The sequence below is a fragment of the Magallana gigas genome, chromosome 9 (genome assembly GCF_963853765.1).
Source record: "Magallana gigas chromosome 9, xbMagGiga1.1, whole genome shotgun sequence".
NCBI classification, from domain to species: Eukaryota; Metazoa; Mollusca; class Bivalvia; order Ostreida; family Ostreidae; genus Magallana; species Magallana gigas.
The window spans coordinates 43,540,071-43,564,435 of record NC_088861.1 but is presented as its reverse complement, the minus strand read 5'-3'; the positions used below and the strand labels follow the sequence as shown (position 1 = coordinate 43,564,435).

The 24,365-nt window shown below is 30.1% G+C and overlaps 1 protein-coding gene and 1 long non-coding RNA gene across 2 annotated transcripts; one reads left to right on the top strand and one right to left on the bottom strand.

Moving 5' to 3' along the window:
• Window positions 1-6,499: 6,499 nt before the first annotated feature.
• Window positions 6,500-7,231, bottom strand: LOC136271555 (uncharacterized). Its single transcript, XR_010709469.1, has 2 exons — window positions 7,067-7,231; window positions 6,500-6,990 (listed from the first exon to the last, which is right to left on the bottom strand). It is a non-coding gene; the product is annotated as an uncharacterized lncRNA (long non-coding RNA).
• A 5,439-nt stretch (window positions 7,232-12,670) lies between these two features.
• On the top strand, window positions 12,671-18,577 carry LOC105328774 (microfibril-associated glycoprotein 4-like). Its single transcript, XM_020067366.3, has 5 exons — window positions 12,671-13,052; window positions 14,110-14,252; window positions 14,813-14,909; window positions 15,811-15,981; window positions 18,311-18,577. Exons 1-5 carry the CDS (start codon window positions 12,746-12,748, stop codon window positions 18,550-18,552), a joined length of 960 nt encoding a protein of 319 aa, XP_019922925.3. The 5' UTR covers window positions 12,671-12,745; the 3' UTR covers window positions 18,553-18,577.
• Window positions 18,578-24,365: the final 5,788 nt, after the last annotated feature.

The following is a 24,365-nucleotide window of genomic DNA, read 5'->3' as shown; positions in this document are numbered from 1 at the left end:
GAAAAATAGTTTATGCATTTTAAGAATGATAGCTCATGTGGTATTTAACGGTCTTATGCTGGAAACTAGAATTCTGTACGGAGACTATTACATCATTTCAATTATTATCAGCTCAAACATATTCGTTTTCATATTTGTTAAACTTCTGTTTATAATTAACTAAGCTAGTTAAAATTAGATCTTAGATGCATCACAATGTTCTCTTACATGTAATTTCCCGTGAAATGCAATCCTGGTTGACTATGTATTGTCCGGATTTCATAAATGCCTTGCCAGCAGACAAACTACAATTTTGCATTTTGTGTATCCTTCTTGATCGTGCGTGTATCAGAAAGTTAATATTGCGTTCCATACCATTCCATACCATTCTTATCATGTGTAATCATGTGGAGTTTTTCGTTCCGTTTTGTTCTGAAGAATAGTGACATTTATAAAAATACAACAAAAAACAATGGCGAGAAAGTAAAAAAAACACCAAAAAAAAAAAAAAAACATCAACCCCCCCCCCCAAAAAAAAAAACCCACTACCCTTATGAAATATCGAAGAAGGGTTTTGATAATTGTTTTCTTTACGGAAGACCTGGGTTCGAAATATGTTCCTATAACTTATTTATTGGTTTCATATTTAGATAAAACATTTTTTAAAATATTGAACAACATGTCCTAATGAATAATAGCAAACAAACAAATGACAATATCCACAGCAATAATCCAAATGAGGTGAATTTAAAGTGCTCTCGGCTTTACATTTTTTATTACCTTTTGCCCTGAGTGAGCTTTGTCAGGCTATGCATTATGTAGAAGTATATGTATATGTACACATACGTTTGTAGTGGGTCTTGTGAACATCAATCAACCAGACTTGTAAGGGATTTATAAGATCGGACACTCCAAACCACACATGTAGTATAAATGCTTTTTGATTTATTTTTTTTTGGGTGGGGGGATTTTGCATTGAACAGATTGCGTTTTATAAAAAGTAGGCACTAACATCTATTAAATATTTCAGCAGTTGTGATTCTCATCAGAAGTTGCAAAACTGATAAATGTTTTTTTTATTTTCGGTGAGACCTGAGATCCTGTGGCATTGAAAATTCTAAGTATTATAACCTAACACTTTTAAATTCTTTTATTTTCAGTCCTTAGGACAATTATTGAATTTAGTAACTAATACTTTAGGGTTATGTGATGTTTTAGCGTCTTCTTGAGGATGCTTCTCGCTCGAATTTTTTGTTTAAAATTTGAGTTCATTTCTAGAAAAGAGCTGCTTTGCTTTGGCAGATGTATTTTAAAATCATCAACTGAAGTAACATATTCATAATTGTAGGGTCGGTAGTATTTCTTGCTTGTCTAATGCAATCTCCCTTTACAAACAGTTGAAAACAGATAGACTATGAGCACTCCTAAAGTTGATTGTAGATTTCATTGGATAACTTTATGTTCAGCTTGGATTTTGTAACCTTTGTAAACGGTATAATTAATAAAGTTTACATAGGACGCAGAGACTACAAAGTTGAATTGCTTGTGACAATGATGTGAAAAAATCATCTGTTGTTTAACGGTTAGGGTTAGGGTTAATGATGTAGTTTCTTGGATTCGGGATATGGAACGTCCAAATTCATTTTATAAGCCCGCATGTTATCCTCGTGCACCAATAAAAAAAATATTGAATTTTTTTGTTAGTATACAGGCTTGTCATGTAATTAATAAGGCGTTTGGCGGCGGCGTGAGGCTCTCATTGTTAACCCTGTAGTGTATTTAATGTAAGTTTATTTTTTGTAGGATAAGACAAGAAAGTGAGTACAGTACTGTCCTATTCTCCTTGTCGGTGTATTTCATTGCGAGATAAAAGATATAAAGATAAAGATACACATAATATTACTATGCAGAGTGAACATGTTTGGCTCATATAACAATGATAACTAGGTCATTGTTATTTTAAAAAGATAATATACATGTAGTTTCTTTCTCAGTTTTAGAGATATTCGGTCTCGTGCTTACAGTATCCATTTGGGAAAGTTTCAGTTTTGTTTTATCTATGTAACTCTCAAGTTCTCGGCAAGCCAAAGGCGGCACAAAGATATAACCTGTATTTTTCTGATATTTGACATGTCATAATATCAAAAGTTTATTTGATGATATAGTCATTATATCGAGATCAAAAGAAATAAAAAAATTACATTTTGTCTACTTCCATATACGTTCGCGTAGAAATATTTTTCAAAGTTTAAAATCTAACCAGGACAATATTTTGGCAGAATAAATGTGAAGGAAAATATCGCATGTTTTTGTAATTGAAAATAAATGTAGATATATGAGCGCATTTGGTATTTTTAAAGCAATAAAATAAGTGCTGGATTTTTTTTCAACTATTGTGAACTAATGATTTGATACTTGGGTATAAAAATGTGATTTTGAGTGGGGTGATGATTTTTCGATAGAATTATATTTTTTTAGCGCTTTTAAGCGTTCATTACTGAAATGGATCTGTTTAAAAATAAATCACAAAAACTGAATTTTCTCATTCTTAGTGGTCAATAAATTAGGTTTGATAATGTCAATTTATTTATTATATTAAATCTTCATGCTATGTCAATCATCAAAATCAGAAAAAATCTAATGTTTTAATTTTAATAAAGGAAGTAAAGAATATAATCAGATATCTTATATATGTAAGATCACCAGAGGAAAAGCAATCTTAATTTTAGTTTAGATATTAATCAAGTTATATACATTGCGATATACATTGTGGTTTTTTCATTAGAAAATAGAAAATTATGTTAAGTTGTTGTACTTTGACAATTCTTTCCTTCTTTAATAAACTTTATAAATCTCTTAAAGGGGAATGAAACAAATATTCCAAAAATACTATTCTACACAAACGTTTGGCTATTAGAAGTCGTGTTCATTTAATTATACAAGATCCATGTGTACCTGTGGACAGGAAATGTGGTCTGAAATAGAATAACATAATCAATTGAAATGTCATACCTGGTGCCTGTCAGGGCATAATTAAGGGTACTTAAAGTTTTCCAGTAAAGTTGTTAAAGAGAGAGAGAGAGAGAGAGAGAGACAGAGAGACAGAGAGAGAGGGGGCGGCACATATTAAATAAACATGTACATGTATTTGCACACTTTTACCTACTTGCAAAATGGGTCTGTTTTTCAAAGGGTAAGGGGTGTTTAATTTCAGAGACACACACTAATTTAAGTATGCTATTGTTTTTTTTATGAAAGAAATCCAAATAATATTGTAATCTAATTGCATTAAGTAATGAGAAAATGATTACAACATGTGTATAGGTGGAATCTGGTAAGGCAGAAATACTATTTTACTGGATCAATATATCGAAACACCTCTTATAGTGAGTGATATATAATATCTAACCATAGAGAGTCTAAAACATATCAGATATTTTCATTTTTAGCCTTTACCATTCATGAGGGTTTAGAGTCTTAATGAATTGTTACACATGTACCGGGACAGGAAGTTACACGTACTTTCATAGTTATTTGATCCTATAGTTTAAAAGCTTATCTTCACTTAAATCATCTTTAATGATTTGTAAAATCTTTCTTTATATTAAAAAGAATTAAAACAGCATTTTCTCTGTTAACACTTCAGTTTATCATGATTGTGAAGTAATGATGCCCGTTGACACGTTTGTTATGTAGCGCATTCCACCACTGATAAGCAGCCTCTTCAAATTTAAAACTCGTGTGTTTTCGTGAGGAGGGAGAACATATCACATTTAATTGCTAATTCCTAAACTTGTTGCTAAACCAGTGGAGATATCAAGGTGCATTTTCTGAATTTTAAGATAGATCAATTTTATTCATTGATGAAAAAATTGACTTAAGGTACCTTTTTTAATATTTCACCAGCCAGCCTCTTTAAAACTGATTTTATCTATCAATCTGGTTGTTTAATATTTCATTAGTCAGAATTAAAGGGAATCAAATATATTATATCATATATATATAAAGAGTTCTTTAAAGTTTTTTAAATACGATACATGTCCTACAATAAATGATTATTTCTTACAGTTTTAAGTAAAATGTAACGATTAAATACATGGCTGAAATTTGTTATTTAAGAATTTGACAAAAGATCATCATAGTAAAAGTCCACTTTCAGGAAATTGTCTTTCTTTAAACAAAACAACTTGTGAAATATTGAATTTTATATGTATAGGAGTTAATTTTTAGGGATTGTGTTTTTATAATTTAAACTGTCTTTAAAGTATTGTTTTAACAAATGAATGGGTATTGACATTTTAAATTCATTAATTATTTTTGGGGAATATATTCTGCTTTTCGCTTTTTAAATTAATAATCGTGCATTCATTGTTTTTTCTTTCCTTTTTAACTAAACACTATTTTTATCTTTATTAGATATTCACGATAATATTACAAAGAATATAAAGAGGGATTTAAACAAAATTGGTATACCCAATCATTTTAGGAAATAAACAGACAATTTAATTTCAATGTTGATTTGGTATATCATATTATAAATATCTGATGTCTATTTTCTTGAATTTTCATAAAAAGTCAGCACATCATGACTATAAAATAACTAGTGAAAAAATTACCATTATTGAATTTAACTAGGAAAACAAGAAACAACAAATACTTCCTTAACCTATGTATAACATATATCCATTTGTTCTCTGAAAATGTAGAGGTTTTGTATGAAGCATTCAATCTCTAATGTACCAGAACATTATGCTCAATCAAAACTGGTGCCAGTAATTGGAATAAACGAATTCTCTGAATTTTAGATAAAAACAAAATTATGTTTTCTGTATAAAATATTCATCGTGTAATGCACTACTCCGTCTAGATCAATAAAATTGCTTAGAGAATTGAAATGAACAAAATTCTGTAAAATAAGAACAACATTAAACAGATGTATTTTCTACCAATGTTTATCTAATAATGTGCAATTACGTGTTAATCAATAAACATTGAGATGGGGAATTGCAGTGGACGAATTCTCCGAAATCAAATTAAAACCAAAGTATGTTTTGTATAAAATATTTATTTTAAATGTATTATTCCGGGAAAATCAATTAAAATCTGTGCAGAGGATTGCAATGACAGAATTCTCTGAACTTAAAGAGTAATAAGAATATTTTATCAACAAAATTTACATTTATAGTGTGCCATATCGTGTTAAACAATCAACATTGGTGCAAAGAATTTCAACTAAATATTTCTCTGAATTTTACATTAAACGAAAATGAGTTTTCTGTATGAAATATTCATTTCGTAATATGTCATTACAAGTAAATCAATCTGAACAAAACACGAATGACGCAGATGGCTTCATTAAAAGATGACTTGGTATTCTAAATTAAAATCACAATTTTTGAAAGATTTCAGAAAAAATGCACCCTAAATGTTTTCCTTTAGATGACGGCATTTTCTACAAAATAATGAAAGTTACAGGTTTAAGAAATTAAAAGCAATGTTAACTGCTGCATGTTTATACAGCACAGAGTTAATTTGAACCAAGTCAAATTCAACAACTTCAAATTTTACGTTCATAGTACCACTGTAAATCAATAAAAACATTTTTTGCTTCAGTAAATACATGTATGTAATTGAACAATCTTCAAGTAGTACCGATAGCGATATATTTTCCCTCAATTGAAAAAGTTCAATTACGTACAGATACATTGTTATACCTATGTTAAATGTTAAATAGAAATGACCCACTGAAATTAACATATTTTGAACCAATGCTTTACTTGTACCCCCCCCTTTTAAGAGAAAAAAAGAGATGATTGTTTGAGAGACTTTATATAGTACTGAGTAGCTTTGTATTAAGTAATGATCCAAAAGAACAGAATCGGTATTGAGAGGTTTTACCCGTGCGGCGTCCTGAAAGAAAGTGATTTAGTGCATCTTTCTATACAAAGAGAGTCGCTAGAATTCCCGCGTTTAATTTCATTAGTCAAATAATGACACCGGCATTACGTGACCAAATAGAGCATTCTCTATGTCTTCATAATACACATTAAAAATGCAATAACTCGTAAGCCGAAGAATTGGAAAATTAATTTATATATAAAGTCCAGTTCCACGAAATTTTCTTTCTTCAAACTTAACAATTTGCAAAATATTTCATATTAAATTTATAGGAGTTAATTTTTCAGGATTGTAATTTTTATAATTAAAACTTTTTTTTAAATATTTTTTTAATGAATGAATGAATATTGACATTTCAAATTGACATTTCAAAAATATTGAAATTAAATTTTAGTTTCAATTGTTAACAACGGAAAGTTTGCAAAATACATGTACCTATATTAATTTTGAGCTATTATACAGGAACGCAATGAGACGACTTTACTGTACACTCATTTCACCTATGGCGAGTAATGTTAAGAATACAGTAAATGCATGAATAACAACAGTGACGCATGTAATGCTGTATTAGGAAGTTGCCACTATAGAACTGTATGGAACGGAAGTGACTGTTCACAAAACGTCGACGAGTGTGAGGAGGGAGTCAGAACGCGACATTGAAAAGACGCTAAAGGAATTCCACAAAGATGTTCCAGGATTTTCAACTCTCCGCGTGTTGTTAATTAGATTAGGAAGTATTTTGGTGGACTATGAAAACATAGAAGTCAAAACGCAATCGAACAAAATTAAGTTTGAATTTGGGGTGGCATAAAAGAATGTTGAAAATTCTAAAGAGGGACACAATTTTCAGATTTCGAAACAAGAAGCTTTTGTCATTGGAGTAACCATGAAGGATACTAATAGATCGTCTTTTACTTTTACAACCACTCCGTCGCCTTGTTTTTTGCTGTTCTTTTGGGTACCATTGTAAAGATTCTTCAAATAAGGCAGAGTGTTATTGAATGACTCCTCTGATTTTGCTATCATCACCATCTCAGTTGGCGTAGGTGTTCCCCTTTTGATAGCGGTCATAATGTCAGTATCATCGTATCGAAACAAAAGGAAGGCTGGAAACTGAAAGAAAAAATCGACCACGATGAAAAGCTATTTGTGATGCTTGCAGGGAAGTTTGCAATATTCAAACACTCACCTTCAAGTGAATATAACTTCATTGACCACAATTAATGCATGATGTTTGTTTCATTGACATGTGGCGTATGAATCCCAACTTTTCGGCGGTCCTTTAAAAAGATAAAATAAAAGATAAATATCATATATAAATATAAGATAAACTAAAGAGTTTTGATTGAGCAACGTGTTCTCGCAATTGCGACAAACAAATTCTCTGATTTTAGGTAAAAAGAAATGTTTTCTGTATAAAATATTCATTGTGTAATGCACTACTCTGTCTAGATCAATTAAAATTGCCTCTGATGATTGTAATGTGGAAAAATCTGTCATTTAGGAACAAAATAAAACATGTATCCTCTAATTGACAATGTTTATTTTATAATGTGCAATAACGAGTTAATCATTGAACATTGCGATGGGGAATTGCAATGGAAGAATTCTCCGAAATCAATATAAAAACATTGGGCATTTTGTATTAAATATGTATTTCAAATGTATGATTCCGGTAAAACCAATTAAAATCTGTGCAGAGGATTGTAATGACAGAATTCTCTAAACTTAAAGAGTAATAAAAATATTTTATCTATAAAATTGTCTTTCATAGTGTACCATATCGTGTTAAACAATCAACATTGGTGCAACAAATTACAATCAAATATTTCTCTGAATTTTACATCAAACAAACATGATTTTTTTTGTATGAAATATTCATTTCGTAATATGTCATTACAAGTATATCAATCAGAATAAAACACGAATGACGCAGATGACTGCATTAAAAGATGGCTCAATATTCCAAATCAAAAAATCACAAGTTTTGAAAGACTGCGATTTCAGAAATATATATAGATATATATATATATATATATATATATATATATATATATATATATATATATATATATATATATATATATATATATATATATATATATATATATATATATATATATCATTCACTATGGGCAGGTACATGTCAATTTGAGAGTTATTGCAATGTTTGTGCTTTTGTACCCCGTCACGGCTATGACCACCTATCTTAATCTAATATTTTTCTACATTGAAAATTGATACAAAATATTTTTTGAACATTAATTACATTGTTACATTAAGTTGAAAAGAGAGTTGATTGTAGCTTTTTAATTGTTTTATTCTAATCATATTGATTTTTCCAACTCTGAAAAATAGTATATGTATTTTAAGAATGATTGCTAGCGTAGTATCTAAAGCTCTTATGCTGAAAACTTGAACTCTGTACGGAGACTATTACTGTAACATCATTACAATTAGAATGAGCTCATACATATTCGTTTTCATCTTTGTCCAATGTCAATAGTATTCCAATCAAATTAAAATAAGACCTTATATGCATTTCAACTTTATCTGGCAGGAAATGGTACTTAGTAAAAACTAGTTGACTCTTTGTGGCAATGCAATATTTCAAAAGTTAAACCCTTTGAAAAACGTGCAATGTTTATTAACATTTGGAACCTAATTAATCCCATGTTTTAAAAAAGTGCGTTAATGAACATCAGGTCATCGTACCTTGAAAAAAGGATTATTTATTGAAAATAAAAATCTCCAGTAATGCAAACAAAGCCCGCATTTTTTTTTTCTTAAAAATTAACGAAACAATGGAATTTTTTAAGTGCGTTTCAGTGGTAACAACGTTTTTTGTTGACAAAATAATCGTATTAAATAGTTCGTAAAACGTGCAGGATCGTACGTGTATCAGAAAAATTCGGTTGCGTTTTTTATCGTGCGTGATCGTGCGTTTTTTTTCGTTTTTTTTTTTACCAATGTAATCAGTCTATATACCAAATATCCGTTCTATTTTGACGCATAATTTTAATCATATTATAATTAGCAAGTGAATGAAAGCGGTCAAGCTTAACCATTCATCGTTCAGAAATTAACAGTTATTCCATAAGTTCTCTTTTACCGGTAAATGAAAATACGATACGCATTCCTCTCTGTTACATTGTATAAACATTAATAAGAACAAGAAAAATTATTTAGACGCTTTAAGCTTAAGATTTGATTTACAAAAAATAAAACTCAATCAATTATGTACCGTATATTATGAAAATCATAATATGTGATATATAAAATCGGAATTCTTTAGAACAAGGTTACAATTTTACATGTATCTCTTATGATTTAATCGTAATTAAGTAAATTAGATTATATAAACAATAACTCGTAGGTAAATAATTTTGTGTAGTTTTATGCATTATCTTCAATTGTTTTACTCTCAATTTTCCTTAACTAATGAGACAAGGCAATACTTGTATGGGCAGCGGAAAGGGCAAAAAATACATTTTTACAAAATTAACGATAAACTAAATTCAGCAATCTAAAATAATATTATCAATGGCCATAGGTGCAAAACCAACAGTCTTCTCTGCAAAATATATAAATGTACATAAAATCAACCAAAGATATCTAAATACAAATCAAACACAAAAAGTAAAACCAAAAGACATAAATGTTAAACGAACATACATCAACATGAAACAAGCGGACGCACAAATAAACGCCCGATGGCGTTTTTTTAGGAACCAATATGCGTCATCGATTATTGGAATCCGGGATATTTCGCGCCTATTCTGTTTCGCCCTGAGATGTTGATATATTTGTTATGATTTATTAAAAATTATAAATAATATTTTAATGACCTGTTTATACTCTTACATTTGTTCGAAATATTCATATTAAGATAAAAAGATATGCATAATCAATGATCGTACATTCTTTTATAAAAAAAAAAAAAAGAAAAAAAACGTCATTTCATTGTTAACCATCAGGCACGTAGCATCGTTTTTGAAAGTGGGGGGGGGGGGGGAGGGGGCAGGCCCATCTAAAAATCTTGACATGCAAAAAAAGGGGGGGGGGGCTACGTGCCAGTCCATAAACATGATGATATACAAAAATCTGAAGGAAACATTTTCAAAATGCTACAAAATATATGTACATTGTAAATTAAGATTTTATAAAGTGCATGTATCAGAAATACTTCAAGCTTATCGAAATCAATACTGCCATGTTTTATATTTTCTTCAAACTACTTGTACAGGCAATGCATAAGAATGTAGAGAAATAAATCAAACTTCGTTATAGAAAACATCGTATGCATTAATTAATGCATATTTTGATGATAACAATTTATACAAAATGTTTACTTTAATACTTTCCGTTTCCGTTAGGCTAAGGCACATCTGTATAGATAGTTATAGCAAATCAAATTTTCACGCCTCTATTGACGTAATGTCAGTCATTTGTTGCATTTCGTATCACTTAAATTTTTCTTGGTGGAAGTAATGCAAACTATACAACATGACATCTTTGTCAATTTTGTATCTACTGTCATCCGGTAAATTAAAAATTGACATAAAAAAAACAAAAAAAAAGAAAAAAAAAGATTGGATTAAATAATGATCCCCAAAATAGAGCTATGCTAACTATATAATATTATACATTTGTAATTACATTAACATTCCCGAATTTTTCATAATAAAATACAGGTAATTCTCAGGTGAATGACAGGCTATAATTGTTGTCACAACACAATTCACACCTCTTGTTCTGAACGATATAAAACGAAATGGCTTCATAAAATTAACAAATAAAAATCCTAATCAAGCAAGCACGCTGTCTTGGCCGTGCATGCATAAAAGCAAGCACTGTTTTAATGGGTTTTTTAAAGACATATTTCAATTCTTGTATAGGTAATAATTAATTTCAGAGGAATCATAATACGAGAAAAGTATCTTAATACAGTAAGATGTTTCGCTCCGAGGCAGGTGCGAAACATCTCAGGGCGAAACAGAATGTGTGCGAACTATCCCGGATTCCAATAATCGATGACGCATATTCCTTCCCAAAAAACGCCACCTGGCGTTTATTTGTGCGTCCGCTTGTTTCATGTTGATGTATGTTCGTTTTACATTTATATCTGTTGGTTTAACTTTTTGTGTTTGATTTGTATTTAGATATCTTTCGTTGATTTTATGTACATTTATTTTGCAAAGAAGACTGTTGGTTTTGCACCTATGGCCATTGATAATATTATTTTAGATTGCTGAATTTAATTTATCGTTGATTTTGTAAAATTGTATTTTTTGCCCTTTCTGCTGCCCATATACTTGTTGTGGACATAAAACAATTGAATTCTATCATATCTTTACTCGTGAAAATAACACAGTGTATGGCTACTGTTCAATAAAACACAAGCATATCATAATACAAAATAAGCAATAAGTTTTCTTACTTCTAACTTAATCTGGTGTAGGATCGTTCGTTTGCGTGTTTTATCGTTATTGTTCGTGTATCGTGAACTTTCAGTAAGTTAGTGATCGTCTGTGTATCGTGGGTAAATGTTCGTGTATCAGAATCGTGCGTGTCGTTTGTCAACATTATCGTTGTTACCACTGTTACTTGATTTTTAAATTAACCAACTTCGAAAAAAAAATCAAATGGCAAAATCCCTACAAGTGCGATTAACAAAGCTTTCTACGTATTCACTCTGTAAGTATACAACTTACCCTTAAAAAATTACGAATATGTTTTTTTAAGTAAAACATCGAGGTAGTTGTGCCCAATTGCAGTGGACATTCCCACTTGCCTTATAAACTGTCCCAATAACTTTTTTTTTTTGAACGGTGACCACCATTTCATTAGCGCTCAATGTCTATTCAATTGATAGATAATAACATCGTTGAGACTTAGCATCACGACATACATGTATATAACCCAAACTTATTGCAAGTCTTACAAAGCATTTAAATTAACTATTTTTATCAAGTATCTTTAATGGCGAGTTTTTATCATTTTATAGAAATGATTTTAAAAGACAATATAATGTGTTCTTAATTTAGTAAACTTATAAGAAATGAACAAATGCGCATTCTTCAGAGCTAAAAGGTATATTAATTTAACTTATAAGAAATGAACAAATGCGCATTCTTCAGAGCTAAAAGGTATATTAATTAATATAATCATGTTACGTTTTTAACTTTAAAATATTTAAGTTTAACCTATTGTCACTAGCAACTTGTTTCCCTTCAATTGTCTATTACAGTCACATGTCAGTCGGATTTTGCTGCATTAATGACTCTGTACCAGTCATAAATTTCTTCGCCTATGAAATGTCTCATAAGATACCTTATCAGACTCATAAACTTCCCCATATTCAGTAAAATTCTGCATTACCGAAAGACCGAGTTCAGTGCAAACATTCATATACATTTTAAACCTTTAATTTCTTCAATATTTTCAACGCGCTGGCCAAACATTTTTACAACAGGGGTTACGATTTGTTATACTGAGATAAGATAAACGCATCTTTAAAATATTTTTTCATTTTCGATTACAAGTTAAAAAAAAACGCTGTATATTTTAATAAACATCGCTATTGGAATTTTGTTGCAACAAAAATCAATATATTGTAAAAAAAAAAAAAAAACCACACAAAAAACAAAGCATGTGTTTTCACCAATAGAAACGATACATTTTGTTTATGAATGTTGTCCAATCATTTTAAACCTACATGGGCGTTCGTAAAAATTACCTCTTTTATTTAAATGAGATATTCATTACGTTAGATTTAGTTGTTGCTAGTTGAAGCAAAGTGTAGACTGCCTCTGAAGACTACTTTAAACTGCATTGATATATATAAAGCAGTTATATTAGAGAAATCATGACATCGGTTGTGGATGGCATACGTATGGTGTTTTTGTTCCTTTCAATATCTGAGGCCATGATGTGCCAACAATACAGAGCAAATCTTGAGGTTGACAACAAAGTATCTATTCAGGCACCTTCGGAAAACTTACACGATGTTTCCTTCGCGACTTGTTCCCGTTCGTGTATCAATGGATGCGAATGTTTTAGCTTTAACGCTCAGTCAAATATGTGCAGACTATATATGTATAGCAGCTCATGTGATCCCTCGAAAATGACTGTCAGCGAAGCCGGGTGGAGATCATACATAATTTATGAACGAGGTAGGACTTCAGTTAATCTTTGTTTTGTGATTCATATGAAACTTTTAAGGTCAGAAGACACGTTCCTCGGTTTAAAATAACTTTTCTAGGAATTTGTTATTACTACTACTTTGACCAGAGTTCTTGCAAAAAATTAGGGTACCTTACCAGGCATTTATAAAAGATACTAGAATATGTGGTTTTCTATATAATCTTATTGAAAATGTACTTATTGCTGATATGAAACTTTTTGGCATTAACCTATACATTTTTTTTATTTTTAAAATGATGATAAATACTTTTTTAAAGGTATATTATCAGGCAGTTGATAATTTAAAAAAAATCAATATCTTTTTTTTTTAGGAACATGTCGTCGGACCTTTGAATTTGTATTATCCACATTTTTATGATATGAATTCTCGAACTTTTCCGACAAGAATTTCGACAAAAAAAAACCATATGAATCATGTGTAATATTTAAAGATATAATTAATTCCATCAAACTATGTGTCAATAATCGAAATAATTGTAAAAATTGTACACATGTCTGGATGCAAGCAACATTAAACTCTAGTCTCGTTTAACCAGACGCTCGGCTGTCTCTGTTAATCTCCGACTACCAAGAGAGACTCTCTGTTTGTCGGAGATTTACGGATACAGTCGAGCGTCTGGTTTTGAACTCTGGCATAGGAATACATACGACTACAAAAAATATCTAAATTATTCGTCCTATCTAAAATCTCACTATTTTCAAGGTATTTATAAATACGTTTCCCTGAAAATTAATGGTTCAGCATACAGTACACCGAATCTATCTGTTATTTTCAAGATCTAAGTCTTGTCAGCAGTGATGATTTGTGCTTAGGTACAAACACTGTTTCACTTTCGGTTTGCCATAATAACTGCATAGGAGAGTTGATTAAAATCAACTCCTAAAAAACCACAAAAGTATGGTTCAATTCAAAAAGTCAACTCGATTCAAGTCTTTTCAAATGTATCTTAAGGTTCATAGGGTTATTTTTCTTGTATTTATATTTTTAATTATTGTATAGCTTACATAGTATTTTGTTTGGAATAGAACCACCAGACTGCAAGACACTATACATGAACGGGAAAAGAAAATCCGGAGTGTACACTATTTACCCGTGGGAGAGGTCTGACCCTTATTACCGTCCTGTCCAGGTCTACTGTGATATGGAGACAGAGGGAGGAGGGTGGACGGTCTGTATTTGCTCTTTAAAAATGAATTTGAAAACTTATGTTTTAAATAAAACGAATTTGTGTGTCTGTCTTGAAATGTTTTCTACTACTTTTTATTTGTTATCGAAGAGTCAAAACCTCCGAACAGAACAATATGTAAAATATCGAATATTAAGATTTGTTTCAATTATACAAATAAAGAAAAATGAGTTAAAAGCACTTTAACAACTACATGGAGATTTTGTCAAAAAGTCTGTTACTAAGTTTTATCTCCTAGTTTGATATGGTTTATACACATCATAATTTTCTTTATATATGAGTAAAAGTAGGCATTCAATTTTTATATCAATTATCTATGTCATTGAACTGGTCGATATTTTAGTAGTTATAAAAAAATATCTTAAATGCTTTTAAAAAAGAAATTGCATATCATTTTAATGAATAAATCTATTTAACATGCGTTTAATATCTTTTGTTTCAAGTTGTTATTTAACCTCTTTATACTAAAATACGATCACTTACGATACCATAAACAGAGAATTTTTTTTACAATTTAAAAGAAATTAATAATTTTCTCACAGGCAATACAACGAAGAATTAATGGAAATGAAAGCTTTCACCGAAATTGGACGGAGTACAAAAGTGGATTTGGATCACCGCATGAGGACCACTGGATTGGTAAGGAACGAGATTTTTTTTTCATTTTAACAAAATTCATCATCAATCTTCATCACTTCACCTATTTTTATTCTACTAATATTTCTAGTATGAAAACATACAATGATATTTTATAATTTTACATGCCAAAAAAAAAATAATAATAATAAAAAATATAGTTATTGTATGGTATAAAGTGTATATAGGTGAGAGAAAACTTTTAGTATTTCAAGGTCTTTGCTTGATTGGTATTGAAAAATCAACGTAAATTGCGTATAAAACATGTCTGTCGCTTCACTTGATAAACACTTAATTCTTATTAATGCAATGATGATTAAAACTTCGTTTACTATATTTCAAATTTAACTTGTTAAGTATCAACATTTATAACAAAGAGTTCAAATTTAGTGCAAACTAATTTGTGCAATTCTAATTTGCATTATGTAGTTTACGTAAATTTCATATATTTTAACATAAATCAACATAATTAGTAACCCCTTAAATTTAAATTAACGACAAATGTATCGCAATGATGCAATTACGCGTATACCAGCATCGATTTTTGTGTTTTAAACCACCCATGAAGCCGAAAAAAAATCGCTTGCAAATTTTAGATGGGAATGGATTTTTTCTTATCCCAAATTTAAAGGAGGCATTTTAGTAGACTCAAGACAGCACATGTTAAAACCAGGAGGTCAAAACATTGTAAATTTATTTATTCTCGTTTATAAGCACTGTTTACGTGTTATTTATCTTAAAATATAAATCTAGCAATTTATAAGTTAAATGTTCAAGAAGTTGCATGCATTAACTGAACACTCAACACTGTTCTAGAAAAAATAAGTGAAAACTTAAGAAAAGTACAGAATATTCTACTATACAAACCTGCTATATATAACAGTTCATATATTTTCCATTTCAGGAAACGATGCCATACATCAGCTAACACGTAGACGAAGTTCGTCTTTGCGTGTCACAATTACGCCAATAAAAGGTGGTTCTGCATCTTTCAAGATGTATCATCAGTTTTACGTTTTTGGCGAAGACCAGAACTATACACTTCAACTTGTAAACCCCGGAAATGGAAATCTAAGTAAACTGAACGGCAATGTATTTACTTTAGGGTGCAAAACACAGTTTTATATGTAACGTTATAAGGACGTTTTCAGATGAGGGGCAAGCAAAACTGACCCTTATAAATATAAATTGTTAAAATATGTTACATATATATTTATACATCAATAGAAAGATAAAATCGTGAATTTTGTAAATATTTAAAAATAATGCACATGTAACTTAATGCTAGAATTTATTTGGCACTCAAAAAATGCGGAAAATAGACAAAAGGATGCCTCTAAATGCAGTACAACCATGCATGTTAGGCTCCCCCTAAAAGCAGAATGCAACCAAATCAGCCATTTTTATTTCTGTACATTTTCAAGAAAAAGTCCTTAGGTATCATTTCATAGTATTTTCAGGGTACATTCGCCAGCTTTTTAAAGAGCTACTTTACCCGCTAAAAAATTCATGAAATTCTGCATGTGTAAAATCGGGATTTTTTGGAGTTACCGCCCTTTATTTTAGAGTCTCACAAAATTATTTTTTTTAATTTTTCTACATACTTTTTTCATGTATTCGAAAGATAATTCACTATATTATGCAACTGAGAGTTTAAAAATTTGATTTTCATGTATACCGCATAAAAATAGCAGGAAAATCCCTACCCATCATGCTTTTCCCCAGAGAAAAACCCCCTGGATTTTATACGAAACTGTGTTTAGCTACCTTAAACATCGTTGTTACAGATATCTGAGAATTCTTGCCTATATATATATATATATATATATATATATATATATATATATATATATATATATATATATATGTGTGTGTGTGTGTGTGTGTGTGTGTGTGTGTGTGTGTGTGTGTGTGTGTGATAGAGAGAGAGAGAGATAATTTTAAGAAAACACGATTAATAGAAATACTGATATTGGTAACATGTATGTACATAGGTAATAAATTGATTAATTAAATCAAATTGATACTAGTATTCAAAGAAAAAAATCTTTATTCACAGAATAAACAAGAAATACTACTTTTGAATATAATTATTGCTTTAAAGAAATGTCTTTGATTTTTATCAGTGCCGTAAATAAAAAAAAATCCGGAAGAAAAGAAACTCAATAATCAATACCAAAATAGAATCCGTATGATTAGCAACTAATCATGAGATCGTGTTAACAGTATTCGGCGGGAATTGTTTTTTCTTCTCACAATAGTATTTTCATTAGTTTTAGAGTAAACGATGTACAATTACTAACAGTAAAAAAAAAACCTGTAATTATTTACATTGATAATTTTGAAAGTTTTTTTAAAATTAAATTAGATACATACGTTAGAAAAAAATGTTATCAAACAACTGATTTTACTTATTTATTATATTATATTATATTATATTATATTATATTATATTATTTATTTTACTTTTTATTTATTTTATTTTTCATGATTGATATGTTCGAAAATGGAATGTTAACGTTTCTTTCGAAAATGAAATGTTAACATTTCTTTGTTAAATGTTAAAGGAACTTTTTACATGCGAAAAGTTTTTGACGTCTTGCAGTAAATGTGTTGTGCAGCTTACGATTATAACTTTTACAGAAAAAATTAAGGTTTAACAAAAGACGTTGTGTGATAAAAAGAATTTCTCATGATTTGCGATGGTACATTGTATATGTTTTTTATACAACTCGTTGTGTGTTTTCTATCTCCTCACCAAGGCTCGGGGATAGAAAACACACAATTTGTTGGATTAAAATCATATACCTTCGTAAATCATATATATATATATATATATATATATATATATATATATATATATATATATATATATATATATATTAATGATTGAAAATTGAAAAGAATGGATATGAAATCGATATTAAGAATTCGGGAAATTATTCTAAAAAATCGCAGGGCATTTTTAAATGACACAGCAACATGTGTTTTGCTGATTATTGTTCTTAGTATTGTATTATTGAACTAGATATACGAAAATCAGTGTATATGCGTACTTACATGAAATTATGCCTTAAGTTTTAAATAAAATCGATATAACACTGTACATGTAACCGAGATCGTCCGACTTTACATTGATTTTATAGCATGTAGCAAGAAAACATTGATGTGTACCTCTTCTCACGTTTTTTAGTTTTAAGATACGTCAAATGATTTTGATACAGTTTAGGCAGATCAGTAAAACTGAAAAACAAAACATTTTTCTACAAAGAAGTAAACCATTATGAAAATTAAGTATATTTTAATCTTCGGAAAAAACTACATTATCTTAAATAAGACAATTAAGGACATCAAATCGTTAACAAATGTTTGATACTTAATATATATATTTTATTCCTTTTTAGCTGATTGTTTGCGATTTGCTATCCGCTACTGGCCTACAGGAATGCAGTTTAGTACATTCGATGTCGACAATGACAACTCCTTAAGTAACTGTGCAGCTAAATGGTATGGAGGATGGTGGTTTAATGATTGTCATGTAGCTTATCTCAATGGTCCTTGGCTCTCGAAATCATGGGTTTATCCTTGGTGGTACCAATATGGAAGAGGGACAGAAGTGACTGGAACATCCATGTTGATTAAATAGTTTTTAGATTAAATCTTTAAATAAAGTAACAATTTATACTTACATCATGTTTGTTCTGACTTATAAAATATGTTGATTTGTATTTCCTTTGTACAAACTTGTCTTGAATATACGGCTTAATAGTTCTATTTGAGATATAAAAATTAACAAGCTGCGGTCCTTTAAAAAAGGACTACAATACGTGGACCATTTGCATGTGTTTCCAACGAAAACATGAAAACCTTAAGATTATCAGAGATTCCACCGACTCTAGCCCTCTGCTTTCAACCACTAAAGAACTTGGTTCACTAACCACCAAAAACGGCCCTGTGACCAAAATTCTTCAATTCATACTTAAAGAATGTTCATGAGGTTACCTTTCTCAAGAAACTAAAATTTTTCAATTATCTCAATTGTTAGGTGTCCAGGAGGTAGCTAAAAATAGCTACATGTAACCAGTTTGCTAAATAGTCGCATTATTGCAATGAAGGCATACTGCATGCTCAATTGCAATTAGTTGGTTTATCTTTAACTCATTTGGAAATGATGGTTTCCTGTCAATAATACTCAGAAGAAAAAGTCTGCACTCAACTTTTAAACAAGTTTAATAATTGTTAAGGTTACCATGGCAACCACAGATTAAATCATCATTCATATATATATTTATAGATACATATGAGTGTTTACACTGATGACTATTTTTTCAAAAACAAATATTTTTTCTTTCAAAAGTGTCCATTTTTTAAATAATTTACTAAATATTTGATATAATGGAATAAATAACAATTTCCATGGTAACCAATAAAAATTGTCACTTAGCAACATTATATATCAAATATATTTTAAGTACAACAATGAATTAGTTTCTAAAGTACATATAGCTAAATGTAGCTCCACAAAATACAACAGCTCATCTGTTTCCTTTTGCATAGTTGTTTTAACAGTGTTATCAATTATGAACATTTTACACCATACATTATTATATTTACAATTGAGATCCATATTCAGAATGCACAATTTTAATTCTATGAAGATAATTCAAAGAATTCATAATTATTTATACATATGCCTTATATGTACACTTACATTTTTACATTTCACATTTATATTCTTCAAGACAATTATTTAATGCAATGATTACATGTATATGGCATAATATATATAAACGTTAAAACCATTTTGAAAAAGCATAACAAATTGATTAAGTCAGCAGAATCAAAGTAAGTTTATTGAAGAAACAAGATAAATACCATAACAAGAAATGTATAATTACTTTGGTCCTGGCTTTTTGCACACACAGAAATACTTTGCAATGTTTTGTTGCTTCCGAATACACATGTAACTTAACTTTACTTTTATAGTAGGCAAGGCTAGAGAACATCCCGATTAAATTTTTTTAAGCATGCATTTAAGTATGATTGAATAATTATGTCACCGTATAAAAGTTTAAATCTCAAGAAAAATGCATCAAAATATGAATTTTTTAATTTGCACAAAGCTGTCACTGCAAAGTATACAAAGTAGTGCGAATCGTTATGTGTGCACAAATATTAGAATTCACCGAATGCCTGATACTATACATGCAAACTTCATTCATAGATAGATCATAAGTATTTTAGAAGTATGAACCCTTTAAATTCTGAGATAAAAAGTCAGGGCTATACCTACATGTATACGTAATACAACGTTACATGTGTATTCAGAAAACAACAAAACATTGTAAATTATTCTATTTGATGCATGTTGTAGTTTCGGCATAACAATAACTTATTTCATAAAACTGATAGTTTATATCACATGCCAGTCATTTCTTTAAAAGGAATACTTTATTTCTGTACGGTTTACCGACAACTTTACAAATACAGCGCCTTTGAAGTTATGTGTGCATATGGCACGGAATCCCGATCCCAATTCAGATAAACGTGTGCAAGCCTGGTTCCCTGAGCTACCCATTACGCACTGGAACCAGGCTAGCTTATGCGCAAGCTGAATTTTCCCCATAGCATCCGGTTTAACCTCGCTTATATATTTTCTGCGTGGACCTCAGGTTCCACGCAACAATTGAATATGCTTCTATATCAATTCCGCATTCTAACCTTTTATGCTTTCAATAGTTTTCCAACACAATTTTAAATTTCCGTACAGTATTGCTGTTTCTTATTATTTTATTTTGGCGAGCAAATCTTAATAATGCCATAAAGTTTCCACGCAGAGTTATGATCTATTGAAAAAAAATCTTTACTTGTGTCAGCTACACCTTATTTAATGTATCTCTGTGATTAATTTTCAACGACTTTCTTGTATCTTAAATAAAATGCCCACTGGATGAATTTTCAGAAAGAGCCATCTTTACATAAAAAAATTGCTTGTAGAGAGACAGATAAAAGAGCTATGAAAAAGAATATGAAAGGCATAAGTATATTTTATAGGTTAATGTTAGTCATAGAAAAATGGAATATCGGGTTCCTTTCTTTTTTTTTTTTAGAAAATAACATTAAATAACTGTTAGTGCAGACCTTCAATGGTTCATCAATTATCCGTTTTCGATGTACAAACCCTGTATTCAATGTTATTGTCTGTCCCAAATAATCATTTCTGTATTCTGAAACGATACCTTACAAGAATTAACATACCTATCAATTAAGTACCATTAAAACAATGAAAGTGAGAAAGCTGAAGATGTATTTATTGACATATCATCTATTGTTACCAAAAGCAATTCACTCACAGAAACGAGAGATATATTGGGAATTGTTTACATCTATTATTTATTCGGAAATATTTAAGGCTCTTTGCAACATTTTTCAACGTAATCATATGGGGGTATTCTACGAAAGCCGAGAAGGATCATTCGAGATTCGAGATTCGAAATACGAGATTCGAAATACGAGATTCGAGATTCGAAATTCGAGATTCAATATCTAAATTAACCAATCAAATCATGGATCTGAAACCTGTATCCTAGCAACATCAAACTGTTCTAAATAAAGATCATTCGTTAATGCTCTTTCCTTCAAATAAATGTCTTAAGAGCATGTCTACGAGAAAACCATGCAAAAGGTGGTGGGAGCAAGGTTCTCTGATCAACTTCATATTTTGTGTGTAACATTGTGCATCTATATGAACTAATTTGCCATAAATTTGTTTTTGATGTGGTCAGTCTAAACTTGGTTCTGCAGCACTGTTACTAAAAATAGCATTTTGACCCTTTTAACAATAAAATTTTGTATAATTCACCAAATTATTGTTAAGAATTCTGAGTTTAGTTTAAATATGAATTCAAAAAGTCATTTAGAGTTAACACTAACAAGGTACACTTGTGTAATTCATTTTGTGAGAATTCCCATATATTCTTTCTGTTAAGTGCAGATAGGTCACGAATCTGGCATGTTTCCAACTTTTTGTAAAATTGTGAAAATATACATTTTTTAAATGCTTAAAAGTCAGAAAATGGCACTTTAAATTCACTAAATCTGTTTCTAGTTATAAAAGGACATTTATCTTTACAATATATCAAAAATCTGTCTTTGGACTCTCAATAATATTGCAAATATATTGTCTTAAAGTTGGACATTTTTCTACTTTTAAAACTCTCCAGAATCTGTAGTTTGGCATTAGCTTTACATTGTAACATGTATATTATGGGGAAAAAACCAGACATATTCGCGAGCCAAACAATATTTTACTGAACTGAAGGATTGCTTCAACACGTTTCAGGTTGTTTTTTTAAATCAATGTCATTAAAACACGAGAAATCATGGGAAAATGGGAATTTGAATATACATGTAAGCTGAAGTGGACTTATTTGCCAGTGCTAAACATTAAGACAAGCAGAGTGCCCATTAGATACACGAATGAATAATAACAGGTGCAAAACTACAAAATTCAAAGTACTGAAATACTTAAAGCCGGGCTCTTTTGGTGTGTAATTTTACATATTGTTTAACACAGATTGACAATCTCTCCTCTCTCTCTCTCTCTCTCTCTCTCTCTCTCTCTCTCTCTCTCTCTCTCTGCATGTATTAATAATTGATCTTTTCATTTTTTCATACTTGAACTATTGATTTTTTAATTCAGGAAGTAGGACCAAATTTCAAAGCCCCCCCCCCCTCCCCCCAAAAAAAACCAAACAAACAAACAAACAAACAAAACCCAAAACAAGCAAACAAACAAAAACAAAAAAAACAAAAGGATCACCTCCATGAAAGAAAAAATGATTAAACATATCTTTGTTGAATTTAACAGAATATTTTCAAAAATGTGGAAGTGGTGTGGTATCAATTGCCAATAAATGTCCATCACATTACATGATCATAGAATAAGGTAGATTTGGTAATTATTTTTGTCCGACAGTATAAAGAATTGAACTTTTATTGTTTAAGGGGTAGAGGGACCCGATATCAAGCCTGAAAAAATGTTAATAAAAAATATGATACATCATAAATTACGCTTAAAATTAGTAAATATCAGCGTAATATAATATAGAGACACATTTTATTAGCATTTCATTTTTTCAATTTTTTTAATCACAAGACAATAAGAGAGTGTAAAAATTTTGACTTTTTTATTAGACTGCTTCATAACTCTGGGACCAGGTCTTCTTATGATGGGTTATAATTAAATAACATCCCAAATAACAATCCCACAAAAACAAGTTATGATGTCTATTTATTATTTGGGATAACTTTTTTATACCGGTAGTTTATGTTTATATTCATATGTGGTTTTCGCAGGTTGAGATTCCCTTTTGGGAAAGGGTAACCTAACACCTCATTTTTTCCTTTACAACTATATTTTAATTTTAAGAAAAGGTACAGTCGTTTTACCGGTAACGAATCAGTATGCGGTTTCGTCGTGCATGCGATTATTATTATAGGAATTCCAAATGTTTTTATTTTTGTTTAAATCACATTTCTTTATCCTTCTAAAATGTAGTATCAAACTTCTGAAAATATAAAGGATGAATTACGGAGATAGTAATTTCAACACCCCCTCCATTTTCCTAGTTTCGAATTCATTTTCCAGTATCGAATCAAGTGCCCTCTATTACTTCTCTATTACTTCTGACCGAATATTTTGAGGCGAGTTAATTTCAAAAATGTACTAGAGGTACATGTTAATAGACTTATAAATGAAGAAAGAAAAATAATTGTGGGAATACGTCATTTAAACAAATTGAAACTGAACTTAAACAGTTTTCATTTGCGTTACTTTATGAAATTGAATTTTCATGAAAACACTCTATAATAGTAATTGATGATCATTTGCCTTTGTTTTGTCCGTATATCTATCAATATATCCAGCGAAATAATGCCTCTATTGAGTGAACCGAAACTAGGAAAACTACACGTGGTTCTATTTGAGGTCGTAATTTCATTCAAAGCTCCATTATTATTTAATATGATGCATTATCTTATTAAATGGATTATAATTACTAATTATCCACCAAATAGGGTCGATAACAAACTTATTTTCATAGTTAGGTTTATTTGTTTTCACACTTTCGTTTTTTCTGCCTTGCATTTCCGGCAGCTCATACCTGGGTCACCTTTTTAATTTGTAAACAATTCGGTAAATAATTGTGCAAATGTCAAACAACTTCACACACTGATAGAATATTTTTTTCTGTATTATAATTACCTAGCTAGGGTTTTTTAAAAGCTTACCTTCGTCTTTTAGCAATATTTTTTCTAAAAATTATTCGATACTGGCAAATATTCGTTACCGGTAAAACGACTGTACAAACTTTAATTTTTTTCCAAGAGGAGATCAACTGCTAATAGAGAGGTAGGGAGTAGACCTCTCTATTAATTTCAGATGTACTTACTGTGTTA

What these genes read in the sequence shown, in the direction of transcription:
- LOC105328774 (XM_020067366.3), top strand. Translation starts at nt 12,746, where the DNA reads ATGACATCGGTTGTGGATGGCATACGTATGGTGTTTTTGTTCCTTTCA. An exon ending in GCATGAGGACCACTGGATTG is followed by an intron (nt 14,910 to 15,810) that starts GTAAGGAACGAG and finishes TTTCCATTTCAG; the next exon opens with GAAACGATGCCATACATCAG. An exon ending in CCCCGGAAATGGAAATCTAA is followed by an intron (nt 15,982 to 18,310) that starts GTAAACTGAACG and finishes ATTCCTTTTTAG; the next exon opens with CTGATTGTTTGCGATTTGCT.